This window comes from Apium graveolens, chromosome 11, assembly GCF_009905375.1.
Source record: "Apium graveolens cultivar Ventura chromosome 11, ASM990537v1, whole genome shotgun sequence".
Lineage (NCBI taxonomy): Eukaryota > Viridiplantae > Streptophyta > Magnoliopsida > Apiales > Apiaceae > Apium > Apium graveolens.
Window position 1 is genome coordinate 206,094,458 of NC_133657.1, and position 21,733 is coordinate 206,116,190.

The 21,733-nt window shown below is 34.9% G+C and overlaps 1 protein-coding gene and 1 pseudogene across 1 annotated transcript; both read right to left on the reverse strand.

The window, feature by feature from the left end:
* Window positions 1-873: 873 nt before the first annotated feature.
* LOC141696746 (ABC transporter G family member 6-like) lies at window positions 874-3,294 on the reverse strand (annotated as a pseudogene).
* Window positions 3,295-5,235: 1,941 nt separating this feature from the next.
* On the reverse strand, window positions 5,236-21,566 carry LOC141697001 (SAC3 family protein A). Its single transcript, XM_074501178.1, has 12 exons — window positions 20,435-21,566; window positions 15,521-16,012; window positions 14,118-14,219; window positions 13,505-13,602; window positions 10,952-11,126; window positions 9,114-9,599; window positions 8,847-8,987; window positions 8,626-8,685; window positions 7,839-7,969; window positions 6,494-6,627; window positions 6,186-6,421; window positions 5,236-5,951 (listed from the first exon to the last, which is right to left on the reverse strand). The coding sequence occupies exons 1-12, from the start codon at window positions 21,188-21,190 to the stop codon at window positions 5,850-5,852; spliced, it is 2,913 nt and encodes a 970-aa protein (XP_074357279.1). The 5' UTR covers window positions 21,191-21,566; the 3' UTR covers window positions 5,236-5,849.
* Between the last annotated feature and the right edge of the window lie 167 nt (window positions 21,567-21,733).

Sequence of the window (21,733 nt, forward strand, 5' to 3'; positions counted from 1 at the left end):
AAAATTACAGTGTATGCAACATATTTTGATTAATTATATTATGTGTTTTGTTCTGTTAATGATCCCATATTCTGCTCTATTTAACATCTAGCTGCTTTTGACATATTTGCTGCTCATTTTGACATATCTGCTGCTCATTTTGACATATCTGCTACTCATTTCATTTTTTAGAATAATATACTCATGTGTTGTCTTGGAACTAAAAGAGTTATGCTTGATATTTTGTTTACCCCGGGGAAAATCACATCCTTGCAACTAAATGTCAAAATGATTTGTACATGGTAAACAGGGAGCTTGTAGTCAAATTATTTATCTGAAATTGATCCGGACTATCCTGTATATCAGCTTATATCCGACTCAAAAATATGATATATGTCTTATATTTGTTTTATTAATGATCTAAATCTTGAAAAAGTAAGTTCGGATGAAATATGATATTGGATATGAACACTCATGTACCTGCTTAAACTAGGTCTCATATTATTTTCTATAAAATGATCCTACCCGAATATCCAAATATAATCAATGACTCATATTCGATTCAATCTCATATGTAAAATATATTTTCAACCTATTATATTTGTAAGTAAATAAGTATTTTCTAATTTTTTATATCTTATATAAGAATTAATTTCCTATAAAGAATGGTTTTTATGGTTTTATTTTTATAGTATTATATTTATTTTATAATAATAATTATCTGAATAATTGAAATAAAAATGATATTTTAATGTTAGTGGATCATATTTAACTCGTATTCGCTGAATCATAAATTATCCTGTTAGAAAATGAAAATACGTTATCGGCTCATTTTACAGCCCTATCTCTGTATATTAAATAGCAATAAATAATCAACAGAGTAAGTCTTGCAAATTTTATTATGAAGTCTGATTTTTTGGATCTTGTTAGTGTTTTATACATCCAAACTTTAATTTTACAAAAGCCAAGCCAATACATTTATTTCAACTCCTCTTGTTCTTACTCCCCAGTAACAAAGTGAAGTAAAACAAAATTCTAAAGAGAAAGCCCCGGCCACGGTAACAAGCAAGCAGTTCCACTTGCTCAATTCCGTAACACCTCGCTGCTTCAATATATCAGGTCCAGTTGTGAAGCACGTACTTCCATTAATCGGCCGTTGCAGAGTGTTGCTCATGCTCTCTAGCAGCTTCATTTTCAACGCATTTGGCAAACCAACAAGCGGCGAGTTATCAAATATCTCTACTCCTCGAACAAAACACTTGTTACGATTATCAAACTCATTCTGTAATACTGCTTCAAACGAATACTTGATCAGAGAAATGTAGTGTAGCCATATCCAGTACTCAGGAATTCTTTCCCGAGTCATGTAGAATCCACCAAACAATGTGAAGTATGCTAAAATTGCAACCACGACAATGTAACCGAGAATCACACTGGGCACAATTCCTGATACAAGTGTCACGAAAGAGCTTCCCGCCCAGAAGGATGCCAACGTCATGAGAAAGTAGTAAAGAAAGCCTGATAGTCCACCGTCGAGTCCCACCCCCCAAAACGTAAGACTAGCAAACAATGCCGCCAAAAGAACAAGACTCGGTAATACACCAATAGCGTGAGCTACAACATATGAAGATCGTCGATAAGCATTGTAAGCAGTTTCTCTCATAAATATGTAACGCTCATGTAGAAACACAGGCAAATCATCTACACAACTGTTGAAAGTGATGTACATTGCGAATGCAAAGAATCCAAGTCTTTCCTGGATGGATTTAGGCGTGTGATCCAGATTCCAGAAAAGTGATGCAAAGATAAATGCAGTAGTCATTAAAGCACCAACACGAACACCAAACACCTTAGGCATTCTGCGCGAATTAGTAACTGAGCGTTTAGCTAAAACCGCGACTTCTTTCCATATTGGATTGGCAAATTTAGGAACTAATACTGATGCTCTACTGATGTCACTACTTGTGGCACCAGACACTAATTTTCCTCGTAAAATGCTGGCACTTATTGCTTCTCTGAGAGATAATCCATGTAACGTACTTGAACTATTCAGATAGATGTTTGCTTCGCGGTCACTAATTTTCGTACCCTGCCATGTTCTGTTGAATTCAACCAAGCTTCTAGTACCTCCTGGAGTGGCCTCCAATTCACGGATCCGATCCAGAGCGAACTCGGTCATGTCCTCATTTTGAGGCATTGGCAATCCAAAATCCGCAAAATATAGAGGTAAATTCTTTGGAGAACCACTGTAAACAGTTTGACCTCGAGACAAAAACAATAACTGGTCGAGTAATCCAAGTATTCTGTAACTCGGTTGATGTACAGACATTATCACAATGCTTCCGCTTTTCGCAATTCTTTGTAACACCTTGACAACCATGTACGCATTGGTTGAGTCGAGGCCTGAGGTCGGTTCATCAAGAAACAGTAAGATTGGATCATGAATTATATCGATTCCGATTGATACTCGTCGCCGTTCCCCGCCAGAGACGCCACGGTGTCCTTCATCTCCTATGACTGTATTAGCGGCATTGCGGAGACCTAATTGATCGATTAAAGTTTGAACTCTGAGCATTTTTTTTGATTTTGTCAGAGTTCGAGGAAGGCGAAACTCAGCTGCAAACATTAAAGTTTCTTCAACAGTGAGCATTGGAAATAATAAATCGTCTTGCATTACGTATGCTGATATGACTTTGAGTAATCGCGATTCAAGTTGTTCATTGTTCAGTGTAATTGCTCCTTTTAAGCTTCCTTTAGCGATTCTATTCGCCAATGCGTCCATCAATGTTGATTTTCCGCATCCTGAGGCGCCAGTATGGCGAGTATCTCGCCGTCTCGCGCCTCTCCTGAAATGTTATCGAGAACAGTTTTTGTTCTCGAAAACATACTCCCTGGCTCCAGAGTTCCGATGCTTTTACTTCCACACAAATTTGATATCGCAATATTCCGGGAAACATTGACGCAGTAGGTGAGATTACTAAATGACAAAACGAACGGCACTGACGGAGGCTCGGTGATGAGCACATCACTAACATCGACAGTCTGATGAAGTAGAGTTTCGTCTTCACTGACTTGTTTTAGTACTTGTCCAAGAGTAGGCAACACTGCAACGGCAGAGCTGGACAGCACAATTTCTTCTTCTCTGCGGTCGTAAACTTGTTGATCAGCTCTTGCCTCATCAACCACGCCAGACATTATAATTTTGCCGATAGAGAGATGAGTTTGGATTATAATTGTAACGGATACAATTATCGCGGAAAGATATATAAATAACAAAGTATGGATAGTGGCACTGGAGTATGGTGGTTCTAATGGGAAAGTTTATAAATAGGTATGGAGGGGGGAGGGGGGAGGGGGGAGGGGGGGGGGTGAAGAAGCTACACTGAACTTGTTCCATAATGCAGACATGAATAATTTGTGGTTGAGGAGCACAAGTTAGTTGAACTGAGTAGACATTACATGCGTGCTATGTATCTGAACCAAGGAACATTTAATACAACCCCCCCCCCCCCCGAATGGAGTATGCTTAAAAAGCAACCACACAAAATATAGTTGTTATTAGAGCCGGGCAAGAGAGCGTGCCAGGCACACGGTTCCGGTTCCGGTTTAACATATTCCAGTTCGTATTCGGCTCGTCTGGATACACGGTTTGTGCCGAATTCTGAACCGGCACGTGACGAACTGAGTTACACGAATTTTATGCAAGCCGAATTCCGATCGGGCCGAGCCAAACCGTTCGTTTGGCCGGCTCTAGTTGTTATTGTTTGTAGTTATCTAATCAGTGACATCTTTAGCTAACGCATTCAGTTTACAACAACTAATGTGGCTTAACGCTCCTTCGTTTATAAACTCATTAGTCTCATTAGTTTATAAAGGGGTTGGAAAAACCCAAAAATACTAACATTGTAACATATCACACCTCACTAGGGAGAAAAGATCACATAGAGGGCAGAAAGAGCCGAATACAAAGATTTCTAAGCAATTCAATTCAATGTACTGGAGCGTTACAAAGCCTAGAAATAAATTGAAACTTTAAATTTAACATGAAAGCAAGAATCCTTATATTTCTCGTTAATGCAGCAACTTGTCATGAAGGTGTTTAATGCAGCAACTTGTCATGAAGGTATTTTATCGGATAAATAATTTTGAGCTCATTTGACTAGATTTAAAAATTTTACTTATGAATAAATGTTCTTTAAAGTGAAAAGTGAAAACTAAAAAGTCAAATTCTTTTGTACACTTTATTCTTTTAATTTATACTGCCTTCCTCACATATATTTATTTATACTTTTATTTCTCAATTCTTTATATTTTAAAAATAATACTCCCTCCGTTTCGTAAAATGTAGTATTTCATGAAATTTAAAATCAGAGTAACTCAACTTTAACTTATAATTAATAATTATTATTACATTTAAAAGTTTTGAAAAAAATATTGTAAAAAAGTATTCTAGATTAGCTAGTATATAAAATTTTTGAACTCTTGTAAATACAACTTATTAATGAATAACTAATGATCAACCTAAACATGTTTGACTTTTAAAATTTATTAGCGGCCACTTATTGTGGAATGGAGGGAATAAATTTTTATAATATAATAATTTAACTATATCAACTATTTTCCTCCATTATACTCCCTTCTTTTTTTGCTAACTAAAATCCGCAATACTCTCTTGAACTATTAATTATTAATGGTTCACATCCTTTACTCATTTTTCAAATGATTTACACTTTTCTTAAACTTGCGTGACCCAATGAAAAACAGAGGGAGTATAAATATTAAACAAAAATAATTTCTATAAGATGTACATCTTGCCAATTTATAACTTTAAACTGTAAATTCAAGTTATGACTTGTTAAACAAACATAAATTTTCCAATATAAAGTCAAAAACTTATTTTACACGAGTCAAAAATCACTTTATGCCTGGACTAAAACCCCAACCAAACACCCTCTCCGTCCCATATTTATATTTCACCTACTAGGCTAATTGCTTCACTTTGTTATAAACGTGACTGCAATGAATGGTTTCACCGGTTTTATTACTAGCTACTACGAATGTAATCATATTTTAAAATGTAACTTTCTATCATATTCTTGTTACTAATCCTATATTCGATACCGCAGACAGTATTGCTTAACTCATGGAATGTGAAAAAATAAGTCAGCCACGTTAATTAACATGAAATACCAATTCCGGAGTGCATGTTTCTTAGTAATTCTATGTAAAAAAGAGAGTATAGCCTCCCTACCTAAATAGTTAAAACATATTATATTATTAAATATGAAAAACAAAAACTAATGCAAATGCAAACACAACTTAATGAGATGGTGTCATTTGTCTAACTCTTAACCACATGCCATGTATATCTATGTAGTACTATTATCTCCATTTATCCAATAATCAACACTGAATAAAAAAACAAAATCCAATCTCCCGACAAACTTAAATCTTAAACACTCTATTGAAGACTAAAAACCAGCACGCACTCGATATGAAGGAACAGATCAACAAGAAAAAGTTACACATCTCCTCATCCTATCTTCCCTCCCATTAGACTTGCCACTGCCTTCTATCAAAAGTATAAATGATCACAACATTAAATTTCGGGGAGACCAGCCAACTGTACTATTCAGAACGTTTGGATGCAAAACTCATCTTCTATTTTAAATGTCAATTCAATCTTTAATCCTTACATCAGTGAACATGTGAGCCTTCCCAACAGTATGCTTACACCAAGCAGTAGCGGCTGCTTCCATTTCTATCTTGGCTTGGGGAAGTGGAAACAGTACATTCTGATTTCACGTGCTATGGGTGTATCATCTTTAGCATCTCCTGGATTTCTTGATATGTATATATAATCAATTTGATTATGAGGGAACCCGAGTCAAAAAATCATTAACAGCTAGAGTCGCATCTCCATGAGCAACAGCATCTTCTGGTTCGGGCATGAAGAGACTAGATGTTGAAGCCTACACGTAATAGAACAAACAGAAACATTAATGGGATCACTCTGCGCATGTTAAAGTTATGCCCTCTGCAGAACATATCAGAATAGAATAAACAAGCTTTGAATAAAGTCTGTATGTTGCAAGTGAAAAGAAAAAAATCGACACGTGAAGCAACTTAACTGCATTAGGATTAACTAAAGGGCATATCAAGTTGCTCTTTTTAGGCATTTCAGGATGCAGTAAGTTATAACATACCTTCGAGTCAAGTAACACCTCGTCAGGATTATCTGTAATAAGACATGCACCATGAGCCTTCAACCATTCCATACACTCCTCTACCCCATCAACATCCTTATCATCACTTGGTTCAGCTATGGGCGAGACACTACTGAAGCCTAGAACCTGAGCAATGTATGCGACAGGAAGTGTGGGGCGATATGAACGAGACATGCATTTCACTGCTGCATAACGCATTTTTTCTACATACAGATCTGCAAAGAGAAAATTACAGATTAACAAAATGACTTCTCAGAAAGAATAATATATTCACTATCAAGACTAACCCATGAGGCAAGTGCTCAAATTAGGAGCCTCTTTGTACAGCCTAAAGAACAAGACATAATTCCCCGAAGTTACTGCTGCACGCACTGCAAGAGCATGTTTGACAGCCTCATCTTTCCTGGCATCGACCGGCAATCTGAAAATGTACAATGAATTCAAAAGTAAACTTACTAAATAAAAAGCATGCAACAAATCAGTAAAACGTATCAACCAGTCGATAGATGCGTAATTGCATTAAGAACACAGATACAGGATAGAACTGTAGTACTGACAATTTGGGCCGAAGACAGTAGCACATGCTCATACTTCAGTGACATGTCTTCACTATATGTGTCTAATATCTTAAGACTGAAAGTGAGTTTATAACGCATATCACCAATGTTATCACACTAACAGCAACAAGGACTTACCACATAACCAACAAAGCAAAACCAAAAAGCTTTACAGAGGGAGGATGCTAAGCCAATAATCAATTTTCAGCGGCAAACGGATCCTTCCTTCTTTTTCTATGCACCTCCGTTATATGTTTACTCCCTCTGTTTCTTTTTAATAGTCTTTTGGCTTTTTTGCACTCATTTCTAAGTGCTTTGACTGAATAGTTAAAATTATAATTTTTAAAATTTTCTTTTTTTGAATAAAAATATATAACTTAAATTTTTATTTACAAAAAGAAAATTTTTAAAATGATAATTTTTACTATGCAGTCAATGCATCTTGAGATGTGTGCAGAAAAGTCAAGCGACATATAAAATGAAACAGAGGGAGTATTTGGAAGGTATTGTCTCAATCAATTATTCTCAAGTAATCCTTTTATTGGAATCGTCACGAACAAATTCTGGCTGCATTCAGTCCTTTACAGAAATTCCTGTTTATTAATTTTTTTATATAATTTCATATCCTAATTAGTTGCGTAACTAACTATTCTCATCAATGATGGAATTTATGCCTACTTTCTCTCAGCTCACAAATATTAAGAAGGAAATTATAACTTTTACACTTCGCTCCATTAATGACAAACATTTCTTCAATTAGCAGAGTGCAATGTAGTCGAAGAAGAAGTAAGTGAAAAATGAAAAAGTAAATGAGTACCATTAAATTACTCACAATCGATCATTAAAAATACTAATTAAAATAAACGAATTCTCAGTCAAAAAGATCTTTCCCCATTTAAAATATCACCAGCAGTAAGTTGTTCAAAAACTTCATGGAGGCCAATATATCTTTGGATAAATCAAGTCATCCAACCATAGATGAAAGCTTTAGAATGTTATTTGTATAAGTTTCCACAACACACCAGATATGCAGAGTAGTAATTATGTAATATGTTATTTGGTGCATTTTACTTACCTTGACATTGCCGACAAGAGATCCCTGTTATTATTAGAGTGCAGAATAACACAAAGAAGATTGTAAGCCGAAAATTCCATAACGCATCCCTTGTTCCCTTCTGCATAGAGTACTTGCAATTGAGATTGGCACTGCAGAAGAGATTAAGGGTTAACAACAATATCAAATAGCTGTTCCGAAAACAAAACTTATACATCTACAATTCAATTTGATACAGTAAAGTACTGATCCTTTCTGCAACATTTTGTTTTTTCACGCGAAAGAATCCATTGTTGATTTAAATATGCAAGGTCAAGATTTCATAATTCCTACCAAAATATTATACTTTCACAATGAAAACTTAAACAAAGCATCAAATAATAGAGGGGCTTGACAAACAACTCAAGCCAACTTCCTAAAACTGACGATGAGTTACTACATCAGATATTATTTGCAATTTAAAACGAGTTGGAAGCAGAATTAATGGAAGAATACAAATATGTGAGAAGCAATGCAGAGCAAACAAAAAATTGCTACATGCTTAATACAGCACGAGATCGAGTAATCCATGCTTTCTTATCCCAATAGTTTAAGTAATCCAAGAAACTAAAGAAAGCGAAATTCAAGCCACAAATATATGAAGGGGCGCTGATACTTTTGTTATGAGATGAGCAATTGTTTCACTAAAATATGTATTCGATGGGAGACTATCGGAGCCTGAGAATTAGTGTCAACTTCTATAAAATTGATATAACAAGAATTTAAATGATGAAATGCCTAATCATTGAATATATTACAACATATTAACCTGATTGTACTCTGATAAGTCACCAACTTCAATTGCTAACCGAGCATGAGTTTCATAGACCTGAAACAAGATAACAGACACCAAGAATAAAGAAAGCAGTGTACATTCAGCTCCAAAGAATTGGTTTTCCAAAGATTAAAGAAGAATACAGCCAATTCCGATGGTTCACAACATTTAGTTCATCCTTAAAGACCATTATTAGAGCACTTTCAGAAAAGTACCTTAACTGTGAGTTCATTCCGTATGCGCTGTACGGTAAGATCTTGGCGGATAGATTTTAACTGATCACATTTGTGAAGGTAGTTCTTTTGCGAACCCTGAACCATGAGAAGAGCTTTTTCTAACACTTCTTCAGGCCTCACCTAAGGTAAACAAATAATTCTATTTAGTAAATGTGCACAATAAATTAAACATAACTGAACTTTCTATTAGAAAGTTCCTTATTTCACAAATTCAGAAAAAAGAAAGAAACGTTTGCATAAAATTACAGTGGCAGGATCAGGTGCAGAAGTAAGGCGTAGATAACGCTTTTCAACTTCCTGGCAGGTACCCTTGACAGTAAGAGAATCCCAGTCAATATCTTCAACAGCTCTGCTATTTCCTTCTTCAAAATCTTTTTTAAGCACCAATGCATTAGTTCTTTTGGTATACAATCCAGCTCCAACAGTTTTGGGTCTAGAATAACTGTTCGCAGATCGATTCCCGCGTGCTTTTTCAAAACGTTTTGAACGACTCTCTCTTCTCTTCTTCTCTTCTGGTGTATCTGCAAGTGCTACAGCACCTGCATAATAAGCCGTCAAACTTTGCTCGTCACTATCACTGGATGCACCACCATTATCACCTCGACTCGGACCATCACCAAGGCACTGCCTCTTAGCAGGCCTCTGGGCAACTTTATTGGTAACTTTGTGATCTGACGAGGTAAACTTTAAATGTCCCCAGTTATTTTCTTTGACTACCCTTCCAGCAGAAAACTGCACACATTTTGCTCGTATAAATTTCACTTTGAACTTAAAGGTAATATAATAATCAGTTTTAGTTTTCATATCATTGGAAACTGATAACAAAGTACACTATCTTAGAAAAGATCATATCATTTTATTAAGGATGACATCAAATGTAGAAGAACATGGACAATCTGAAAAGCAGATGGGGGTAGAACTGTAGAACTAGCACACCACTACATGCAACGCATATTAAAAGTTTACATTTTTTATTTACATATCCAAACATAATAAAAATATTTAACGAGATATTTTGGTTTATAAAGGGTGCTCTCATTTCTTCCCTTCAGAAACGACATCTTTATGTCATAGATAAACATAGATATGCACATGCCTATGTATAGAAGTAGATACGTGTACACAAACATGCACACATATAAACACAATAAACATACACATGTATACACCTATGGGTACAAGTACACACTGTACACTATACACATATATATTGAGAAGGCTGCTATCTACTTGGATTAAAGACTGTATTATTAAATATTGTAAATTAGTTAGACACATATCCAAAAAATATATAATGTAACTTAAGAATACATTGTGTTCTGCACAAGACTAAAGTATTTAATAAACACATAAATAATTAAAATTAGGTAAGTGACAATAAATGGTATAATTGAAATACATAACAATAATTGAAATACATAACAATAAAACACCGGGTTATGCGTTGCCACAGAGTCATTCATTCTTAAAAAGGTGCCATTGATAAAATACATATCTAAGATATAATATTGATTTTAAGTCTAAATTTTGACCTTAGTTCTAATTTGATCCTGGCACCTAAGATGACAAATATTAAGTGAGAAACCATAAACAGGATACATTTGAAACCATACGTTAAGTTAGGGATAAAGTTTGACGATTGATATGATTACTAAAAAATTGCTTCAAATTTGTGTAAAATTGATACAGAGGAAATGATCGGATATTACATATTTAGATGCGATTGTGTGAATGTGAAGTAAAAAAAAATCAGAAAAGTAATTAAAATATAAGCGAGATTTAGATGCAATTGTGTAAATGTAAAGTAAAAGAATCAGAAAAGTACAAAAATATCAGTGAGGATATAACCCAGACTAAAATTCGATGGTAGATACCAGCATACCACTTAAAAAATAAAGAAGGGCAAAAGAATAAATTGGGTATCGAAGAGTGTTGTCAAGTCATGTAAAAAGTCTCTGCACTGAATATATACAAATTGAAAGAGGTAGAGATATATAGATAAGAAACTTCATTAATGATCTTGAATTTGTCAAACATCCCTGATGAAGACAAACAAAGAGGATGACAGAGAAGAAAAAGGTTACCTTTCCCCCTTCACTGGGATTAAGCCAACCACTATATTTCGAATCAGGAGTATGAGGGGACTGTTTATCTACCGACTTATCCGCCGATAAAGGCTCCCACCTGCTTTTAGATCGCCTGCTTGGACTACGTCTGTTGTTTGTCAACAAGGAAACAGGAGTTGAAGATTGTATAGCTCTGTAACACAAATAAAGTATGTCAGATGTCTTCAACATCAGCTGGTTCAGACGTCAGCAAAAAATTAACCTTATTATATGTATTTCTTTACAAACGTAAGTTCCTTTTTAAATTTCTTTACAACTAGTTTACCTTTTCCCATCATCATTATTAACGTATATACGATTTACAACATATAATCCTTTATACAAAAATGTTTCATTTTCTAACTAGTAGCTCACTCTCTCTCATTTATTTTTTCAAAAGGTGAAATATTTTTATTTTAATTCACTGGAAGGAAAGTGAATGATTTTTTATTGTCTTGAATATAATCTTACTAAGTGGCATTTTGGATTAGGGACATATAATAAGGAAAGGAGAAAGTGTCAAACATATCACAAATAATTCACTTATTCTTGATTTAACTAAATACAATTATGAGTAATGGCCTGGAAAACAACATCTCTCAGAATGAACAAGGTGAAGTCATAATCGACCTAAACAACTAAAAAGGTGCCAACACTTTGAATGCATTTTAAAAAAGTGTTTATCACTAATGTGTTCGTTCTAGTATGTTTACATGTCATTTCACCCAACAGAACTTCTGCTAATCTCGATGGGGTTCTTAACAGAATGAAACTTTTTTTAAGTACATTCAAGTAACTGATCCCATTTATTAATTCGGCAATTTGAGAGTCAGTTCACTGCAACTCAGTCAGCAAGTTAAATTAACCCCAAACTATATATCTGCTCTCAATACATCAACAACTAAATAGATACATGCGTTAACCTTGTGATATTTTCTACTAGTGACAATATACTACTAATCATTTATTTATAATATAAAAATATATTTTACCATCTCCGATGTAAATCCCTAATCAAGATTTATGCAGATAGATAGATGTCATTAGCCACAACCGCAATGCACTGAAGTTCCCATTACTAAGTTAGAAGGCAGGCAAACTAATACTAGATCCGCACATATGTAAATAAAAACTAAATACAAACAGACCTATTGGTAGGCAGGTTTCATTGTATCACTTAAAAAAAATAAAAGATAACAGTTGAGGGTCCAACCAGTTCTACTAGGCTGCCTGCACTATTAATGGATAAGACACAATAAACTTGATCCCAAAAAGTTGTACATCAATATAACTATTTATGGATGAGATACAATCATACAATAAACTTGACCCCAAAAAAGTTGTACATCATTAACAGAATCAGGTATATGTATATCAAGAGTATCCCCACAACTTAATAAACTACGACAACAGAAAAACGAGAGCATTGACGTGTTGTTTTCCATGATCGCGGATGAAAAGATTACAATAAATAATGTATTCCAGAAGTCAATAAGCAGCACTAGTTTTATATATCGTAAATCTAACTATTTTATGGATAAGAAACTATAAACTTGACCCCAAAAAGTTGTACATCATTAACAGAATCAGGTATATGTATATCAAAAAGTATCCCCGCAACTTAATAAACTACGACAACAGAAAAACGAGAGCATTGACGTGTTGTTTTCCATGATCGCGGTTGAAAAAATTACAATAAATAATGTATTCCAGAAGTCAATAAGCAGCACTAGTTTTATATATCGTAAATCTAACTATCTTATAACTACAAGCCGTACGCATGGTTCAGCATAGAGGTAACCTCAAAAGACGTGCTACAAATGCTAGATGGAGGTAACAAAAACCAATGATTATTGGAAAATCAGAACAGCAAAAACATTTTTTACTTGAACACTAGAAGTCTAAGGTTTTAACAGAAGGTAAAGATTAATTTATTACATCGAAATCTAAACCCTAAACCCTATCAGGCTTGTGGCAATATATCAGGCTTGAGGCAATCATAAATTGTATGTGTCTACGAATCTGTGCATGTCAAAGAATGCTGACACTGACACTTTGTGGTATGCTCATAGGTCAGGTAGGTATCCTCAATTACTGGCGTTCAAAAGGCGGATTCTTCACATAGCCCACACATTTCGCACCTGAGGTATAGGTATTTGCACCAGGTGAGAACAGGGTGGGCCATGTGTCATGTAGAGTAAGAGTAGCACAAAAGGTAAATAAGTTGAACTTCAAAAACAATTGTCATATATTTTTATATTGGCTTGGGGGTGTTATGGTAAGTTTTTGTTTAATTTCTTTGTTTTTACTCAACAATCATGCTGTCATTATTTGTAAATAATTAGTTTGGTTTTTCAGAATGTCAGATACTTCTATCGGCCATTTTATAAGACAAATTTTAATTTTGTGAGTGCATGTTCCAAATATACAATAACCCATTTTCATATGTTCATATAAACAGTATAAATAATAGCATTACAACCACGACCATGTAAGACATACAAACATAATCATAAATGAAAGTTGGCATACTCATTATTCACCCCGTCAGCACAGGGTAGCGGGAAAAGAGGCTCCATATCCCAGTTTCGAGTGTAAAGCGTACTATCAGCTGTTGCCTTAGTAATGACCTAAAAACAATAAGTATCCCAAATAATTAGTACCGACTATTAAGAAAAAGAAACTGCTGAAGGATAATGCTTGCTAGATTTAAAACATAGAGTTTAACATCTTAGACTACTGACAGAAAATGCAGAGAATAATATAAAGCTAGTACTGTCAACAGGCAGTCCAGGTAATACTACAGTGCAAGTTTGCAACAACAAAAGCCCTGATAGAAGGTAACTGACAAGATTTGCAGAGATGTACCGGATGATAGGCACACCTCAAACTACAACAGTAATAAGAGTCTAAAACCTAGAAATTATTTCCATTATTTTTGAATTACTGCAAGGGGGTTGGGGTGCAGAACTGATGAAGAGGAGGGGTGGGGGAGGGATGAAGCAAAATCGAGTTGCCAACTTACACTGAAGTGAAAGTAGTTGCCTACTGTACTGACCCGTATTTCCTTAGTCACAAGTGATCAAGTTATTTATAGCAAAAAATAATTCACACAACCGCCAAATGTCTAAGAGTTTTAGCATACCTCCTTCATGACTTCTTGGCAAGCTGCCATTTGTTTATCATCCTTGCAACGAGATAAAGCCCTTTCCACGTATCCACGCAGTGACTTGGGGAACATGCCGGGCTATAATACGCAAGAAGCAAACACAAGAATATTAATCGTATAATCAGCACCCACGTGACAATTTGAGTGTCTAGGTTAACATGGCAATATATTTTACAAGATAAGGTATCACAGATGCAAACATTTATTTATAAATTTAAGTATCAAGTGCCGGCTTTAATAATGCAAAAGGTAGGTATTGCCCGCAAAGCTTAATAGTTACCAGATAAAGAGTTTTATGCAAGATTATGAAGTAACATGACATCTAATGCTAAATCCAATAGGGATATTAGACTGAGGTTGATGTGAACCCAAAAGAATTTATAGTTCCAATTATGGCAAAACTCATTACTAACAAGTAATGTCCATCAGATATTATAATGTGAGCGCTAGACGCTGGAACATATACTCGTAAATACGGCAAAATGCAAGTAACCAAAGAGTAGCTCACTTTCAACTTTCTCAAGTACAGCACCAAATGCATAATTTTCAACAAAATAAGCTTATCATTTTAATACAGTATCCCTGTGACAAAATCCCTTTTTACAAATGAAATGTTATCCAAACATTTGACTGAAGTTGCAGGTAACAAGTTTACCTGCTGCACACTACTACATGCAATCAGAAGAACCAAAAGTTTGTGAAGACAGATCGATGAGGTTCTAAATTCAATATTTGTATGATAATCTGTCAGATATAATAATATTCTCCATAGATTTGTCACAGCACAATCATGAATTTGTTTCTTACAAACACAAGTAATAAGGCGAGTAACGGCCATTAGAGTATTTAGGTTGCTGTACTGCCCGAAAGAATAATTTTTTCTAATGAATTACAACAATTTTTTTTAATCTTAATGTTCCTTTTAATTACTTCAATTCAAAACAATTCTTCAAGGCAGGCCATACATGTTACAGCCAATACGAATTATATCTCTCCTTTATCCCTACGCTTCTCAGATAGCAGTAAAACGGTGAATGCCAGACAGCATAGCCGATGTCATTCGAAGCACTTCGGCATATAAAACTAAAAAAGTATGAATAGTAACCGAATGGACACCATAGCAAGAGATACATGACCTAATGTGTTTGTGTGTGTGTGTGTGTGAGAGAGAGAGAGCTTGCGCGGGGTGGGGGGAATTATTTTAAATTAAACTATGAATTGCACAAGCACTAGACACTTTGGGGTCCTTCGGAACCCAGCTAGCCATATGCTCAACCAGCTAACCAAATCTAGACTTCCGTGATCTGATGCTCTAATCAGCATACTTTTACATACTGTACATGGCAAGTATATGATAAAAACTTCAATCCAGGTCTCACCTTAAGTATTGAGTCAGCACCAACATGAGAAGTCGCTTCACTATTTGCCTTCGGTGGAGCGACACTAACATAAAGTGGCTTTGCAGCAGCGCTGCTTACAGAGTTGTCCTTGTCGATTTTTGGCAGCCCCAAAACCAGATTAGTAGCAATTCTAGGATTTGTAGGAATCTGCATTTTGCTTACCCGTGAATCAAAGGGTATATTTTGTGAAGCTGTTTGCTGAATACTTTGTGGAATCGTTTGTTGAACAGTCTGTGATACTGTTTGCAAGGATGTATAATAATTATACGGAAATTGATGAGTGGCTGGATATTGTGAACCTGATACTTGAGGATGTACCGGCTTATGCTGTTCCTGATAACCTGTATAAGTATGATTCGAATCCAAAGGTGGTCTTACATTTGACTGAATGTGGCCTACGTTCTGAGTTTGGAGTGTTGGAGTCCCATGTTTCCAGTAGCCATCCTGTACATTGCTAATTGCTGCACCATGCTGACAATATATAAAAAGAAATTAAAAATAAAAATTGAGTCTCACTTGTCAAATGGAAGATTCATGAGCCACTGCATCTCATACCACCAACAAAAACTGAAGGCAAAACCCTCAAAGCAGATTGATTTTTCATAAAAGGTTAGTAAAGTGAGTGAAACATAATGGAATTCGCACGAACTGCCAATTTTATATATTTATGGCACCAAAACTTGTGAACTGCACAGGCGCTACAAGGAAACTTTTTCCGAACAAAGACATGATATGATTAGATAAATAAACCAACCACATTTACAACTTATCAAAAAAAAAATCCTACAACGCAGATTTATTGCATCCCTTTATAACTTTTAAATGCTATGTAAAATATTATAACACATTAAACCATCTTCACAATAGAATTTTCATACAATTGACACATCTTCACTGCATTTGGTGCGGCATTTAGATTTTGGAGGCAGGGTGAGGTATTAGAGTTTATAATAATTTCAAAGAACGTTTCTCGCAAGACATAATCAAGAGAACAACAATATGAAAGTCACAGCAATAATTTAATAAAATTAAAGTTAAAAATCCAATTTAAGATAAACCTGCATTACTTCACTTATCCAAAAAAAAAAGATTCTGTAAAATAAACCTATAAAGATAAGTAGATATTATTTTCTGCATTTGGAGATATTTAAACTCTTAATTCGAACTCTTAATTTGTTCCCAAATTGTCTCACTCTAATTCTGTCCTGCAAGAATTATCCACCGCTATAAACAACTCGACTTATACGATAAATTGCAATTTTAGAAACTTGAGGAGCTGTTTTACGCATTCCAAAAAAGTCAGGGCTGCAATTTTTAAATTGTTCATATGCTGCAATTTTCAAAAAGTTCAAGGGCAATTTTGGAAATCTCAGAAAACTCGGTCAATAGCCCATAATTTCTAGAAGTCCAAGGTCTGTTTGCAGATATTAAAGACTCTGAAGTACTAAAATGAAATTTGCCAAACAATTGATATTTCTACAAGAGCAATACCGTAATACTGCAAGATAAAAATCAAATACTCTATAATTAGGATATACCCTCCTCGCATCTCACAAACAAAAGGCATCGTTTGTCGCGGAAAAGTAACAGGTTCTACCAACGGCGTTTGTGACTGCGACACAAGCTTCAGGTGTTCCAGGTACGTTACTCTCCAATCTTCTTTTGATTTCTTCTGATTCATTTGGTCTGTATTTTTCCTTTTTTACATTTCTTTCTTTCTACAATTTGCACCATGATTTCCTTTCGGTCTAATTTCTTCTCATTTCGCCTGATTTGATCGGCGGGTTTATACCGGGCTTGTTAAAGATGTCTCTCAGATCCGATCAGGAATTACAGTTTTTTCTAATTCGAGATTTGGGGCTTTATGGATATTTAAATGATTAAAAAGGTTAGAGGAGGAAGGCGTTAATTCTGGGCACAACGTAATTGCAGGGGTCTACCTCGAAATTCTAATTGACGGGGAAGGGGCTAGAGAATTAAGGTTGTGCAAGAGAAAGTCAAGAACAACGAAATATAATTCTCAATATAATACTCTGATAATTGCATATTATTGTTACTATAGACAATAAACTTAAATAATTTTCCAAATCCTAATCAACTTTTGAAGGATAAAGATAAACAGATATTGTTTCCTAATTTAAAAGAAAACAGATAAAATTCTAATTAGTCTTCTTTGATCTAAACCAGTATCTATGTATATCCTACATCACATCTGCATTAATATTTAACGAGCCTTGGATTTAATGGTGCATCATTTGTGAAGTTTCACACATTAAAATTTAATTCCGTTATTCACTTTATCGGTAAAAAGTAAGATTGCTACTGAAATAATATCCCAAAGGAAAAGAGAAGAAAGAATTTTAAAAAAATACTTTAGAGTTGATTAAAAGTAATTCTGAGTTGTTCTCACGTTGTCTATATTGTTAGCTAGTTGCTAGGTAGAAGTAGTTCAAAAAATTTGGATAACATGTTAGTTTTCTTGATATCCAATCTTTCAATTTTCACCGTTAACATACATAAAGGCATGTTACTAGCATTATATAACGGGGAATGAAAATGAGGTCTTATAATTTAATTATAGAAGCGTTTACTTATATATAGTAGAAGAGTTATTGTATTTACTTATATACTTTAGATGTGGGGTTAAGAGTTGAGTATGTAGGCTATTAACAATAAGCCCAATTCGTTGGGCCCTAGTCCATTAGGCTATGTTTAAGGATTTATATTGCCTGTATAAGTCATGTAGCCCCCATATATTACTTTGGAGTTTGGACTTGAATATTGAGATTTTAAATTGCTCAATCGAGTCTGATTTTATTTAAAGTTAAGATCCATAACTTTTCTCCCTTCCGCAGTTGGGAACTGCCTAGCCCAGGTAATTATTCCGCGGTGAGTCACCCAAGTTATCATTTCATTTTTTTCTTTTGGTTTTTCGTCGTTGTCCTACATCTTTATTATATATGAATTGGATATACAGGTTTGATATCTATATTAGCACCATTGTCTCTCATTCTTTTCATCCAAAAGAAAAAATCAAAAAATTTGAAAACCTTGGCAACCAATCCTAACAAAATCTTTAAAGTTCTGAAAGTTGAAGGTGAGAAATTGTAGCGGAGGGGATGTGTAGGCCACTTAAAACTCAAGGGATTTTTTCTTAATGGAACTGTTAACTATGAAATAATGTATAAGGAATAATTTTCTATCACCCTCCAATCTGTACTCTCTTGTATTTAACTACATATGCATGTGCAATTGTATCAAGCATAACAAGAATAAATCGCATACACCTCTAAACATTAGGTGGATGCAAACCAATGCAGTGATCTTTAGACAACCAAGTCTGGTGAGAGAGTCTGGATGTAAAAGCTGTATAACCTATTTCCTAAATAGCATCCACATCCACCGTTCAGTAATCAACAAAACATAGGTACAAAAATTATTCCTAACATTATGGTCCAGTGGCCCTTAGTAACAAGAGGTCGAGGGTTCAGGTCTCGCTTAGACATGGGTCCATGCATATTTAGATTTCCCAAAAACAAGACCAAATTCCTCGATACTTGCAGTCAGGATGGATTTAATCAAAAAGGAATGATGCATCATTCAATCATCAGCTCGGTATATTCTAAAAATATTCTCCATGAATAATCATGGAAAAAAATAAATATGTTGCAATTGTAGTAATGAAAGGGCGGTAAACAACACAGTTTTTTATTAATATATTGATTATATAAAGTAGGGTGTTGAACCCAGGTAGAAGTTAAAACCACCGATAAGCTGTATACACAGGGATAACTAAATACTTAAAACCACATGTGCTCTAATAAAGATTGAAATAATGCTTGTATTCTAATCTCTATATAAAATTCACAAAATAGATCCGTAAATCAATACGCTAGATTCTAGAACGCAAAAGAAAGTTTTTTAATAAAAAACAAAACTTCAAACACCATATCAGTGTATGAATTACGAACAAGTTTACACTTCAACAGTTCAACACTGATTTGGCTTGCCCAAGTATGGAGACCAAAACCAGGTGCAAGATTTTTTCTTCAATTTTTTGCATCTTGTCATACGCTTTTTGATTCATTTTAGATCATGTATTAACTACAATCAGAAAATTGCACAATTTATATTATCCTTTGCACATGTAATGTAGTACTCATCAAAATTTTATGTATAAGTTCTTCAATATACATCAAATCCATATAGTACAATTTCAAATAATTGCACCAGTCAACATTTCAGAAGCAATAGAAGATCCTTAGGTACATCCTTCTTGTGATTCTTTTGATTGTTTTCTTTTAGCATCTAGCAAGTTACACTATCCGCATATTTGTGTGCGGTTGAATACGGCTTAATTGACCCATTCTATAATTTTATTTCCCGTAAATTGTTATACAGAAATCTCAAACCTTGGGTGACTAATAACACAAAAGGTAATCTAAAGGAAACACGAGAACTCTGAAGATACGGCGTTAAAATTAACTCAAGTGCCTAACTTGCAAGTCTGATTTCTAACTAAGCCTAAAACCTGCCTAGGCTTCACCCAACTGCTTCTGTTTACTCTTACCCTTCTTGCCTTAACCAAATTATTTCTAACCTTGTCATCTTGAATATGATTCAAGCGTCGTACATAATTACGTTGTGCATAATTACTCGTATATCACTGCAAATTGTGTTTCCTTTGAATAGTTTTTTAGGATATTTAATGTGCAGCATGTTATATAATCAATATGAACATTTATTATTATATATTATTCTAGATTCAAGATACCTAAAAGAAAAAAAAGGAGAGGAAAAAAAGAATTAAATTAGATGCATAGCTATCATCCAACACAAGACATTTGCAATCATAAAACTTAAAAAACACTATTGTCATAAGAAAATCCGAACCTGAACAGAAGTTACATCAGATGAGCTAGACTCGGGTCTCCAAGGTGCAGCAATAGTTGCAGGTTGCTGCGTATTTGAAGCAGCATAACCACCAGGCACGCCAGGAACAGAATGAACAGCATTAGTTGTCCCCGTGGAAACCACATTTTCTGTTCCAGGAGCACAACTAACCTCCGTCTGACTATAATAATCCGCCCACTGATTATAACTTTGCTGATACTGCTGCGTAGGAGCAGCCGCCGTAGCTTCGGGAGCATAACTAGCATATTGATTATTCCCATAGCTGACATAGCTCCCTTGCTGCCAATTCTGAGCAACATAAGTGCCAGCTGCGTTATTGTATCCTGCTCCGGTTCCGCCAGGTGTCTGATAATCAGCAGGATTGTAATAAGTAGTAGTATAATTTGTAGGTCCAGCATAAGGCACTGTATTGGTAAAATCGGAAATATTCGAACCACCTGTAGTTTGATATCCTCCTCCTACTTGTTGCTGTTGTTGCGTATACGCTTGATTAGTTTGCGGTTGTTGATAACCACTATAATAACCTGCATATCCTGTGTTTCCATATCCATAGGTATCAGTACTAGTTCCATAACCTGTATAACTATAATTTTGAACTGCTGCTTCAGAATTCGATTCTTTCGGAATCGTTGCGGCAATCGCAGCGCTCAAATTATCAGGAACCGCTGTTTTCGAAGCTGCTTCCGTAATTTGATCGGTGCGATAAGTGGTGGAGGAGTACATTCCATTCTCCATCGAGGACTTATGTAATTATATTAATCATATATCGATATATAAGCGGTGATTATTGTTGAAAATCGTTCAATTTCGATGGAATTAGGGTTTGTAATAGCTTTGGATCCGAACAAATTAACTAGAAAAAATGGATATAAGAAGTATATATGTATGTATGTATAGATTATAGATGAAAAAAAAACAAAAATAAGACTCACACACAAGACCGGGGGTTTACAAATCTCGCCGAGAAATGAACGTTGTCTCTCTCACTCTTTCTCTCTCTCTGTGTCGGATCAAATTTAGGGTTACGAGCAAAGCTGTTGATAAGACGAACAACAACGCGCCATCGGTTGGTCAATTAAACTTTTGGACCGGAGACTCGGGTCAGCCCATTCCTGGGAGTTTTGGTTTTTTTTGATAGGATGGAAATTTTGGTTTGCAAAAAAATAAGATTTATTTATTCGCCAAAATTATATTACGCTTAAGTACTTCTCAAATATAATTAAAAAGTCAAAAATCTAATATCTGAAAAATAGACATAAAAATAATGTTTATCAAATG

What these genes read in the sequence shown, in the direction of transcription:
- LOC141697001 (XM_074501178.1), bottom strand. Translation starts at nt 21,190, where the DNA reads ATGGAGAATGGAATGTACTCCTCCACCACTTATCGCACCGATCAAATT. An exon ending in GCTGACGGGGTGAATAATGA is followed by an intron (nt 11,127 to 13,504) that starts GTATGCCAACTT and finishes TTTGTGTTACAG; the next exon opens with AGCTATACAATCTTCAACTC. An exon ending in TTTGAGCACTTGCCTCATGG is followed by an intron (nt 6,422 to 6,493) that starts GTTAGTCTTGAT and finishes TTCTCTTTGCAG; the next exon opens with ATCTGTATGTAGAAAAAATG.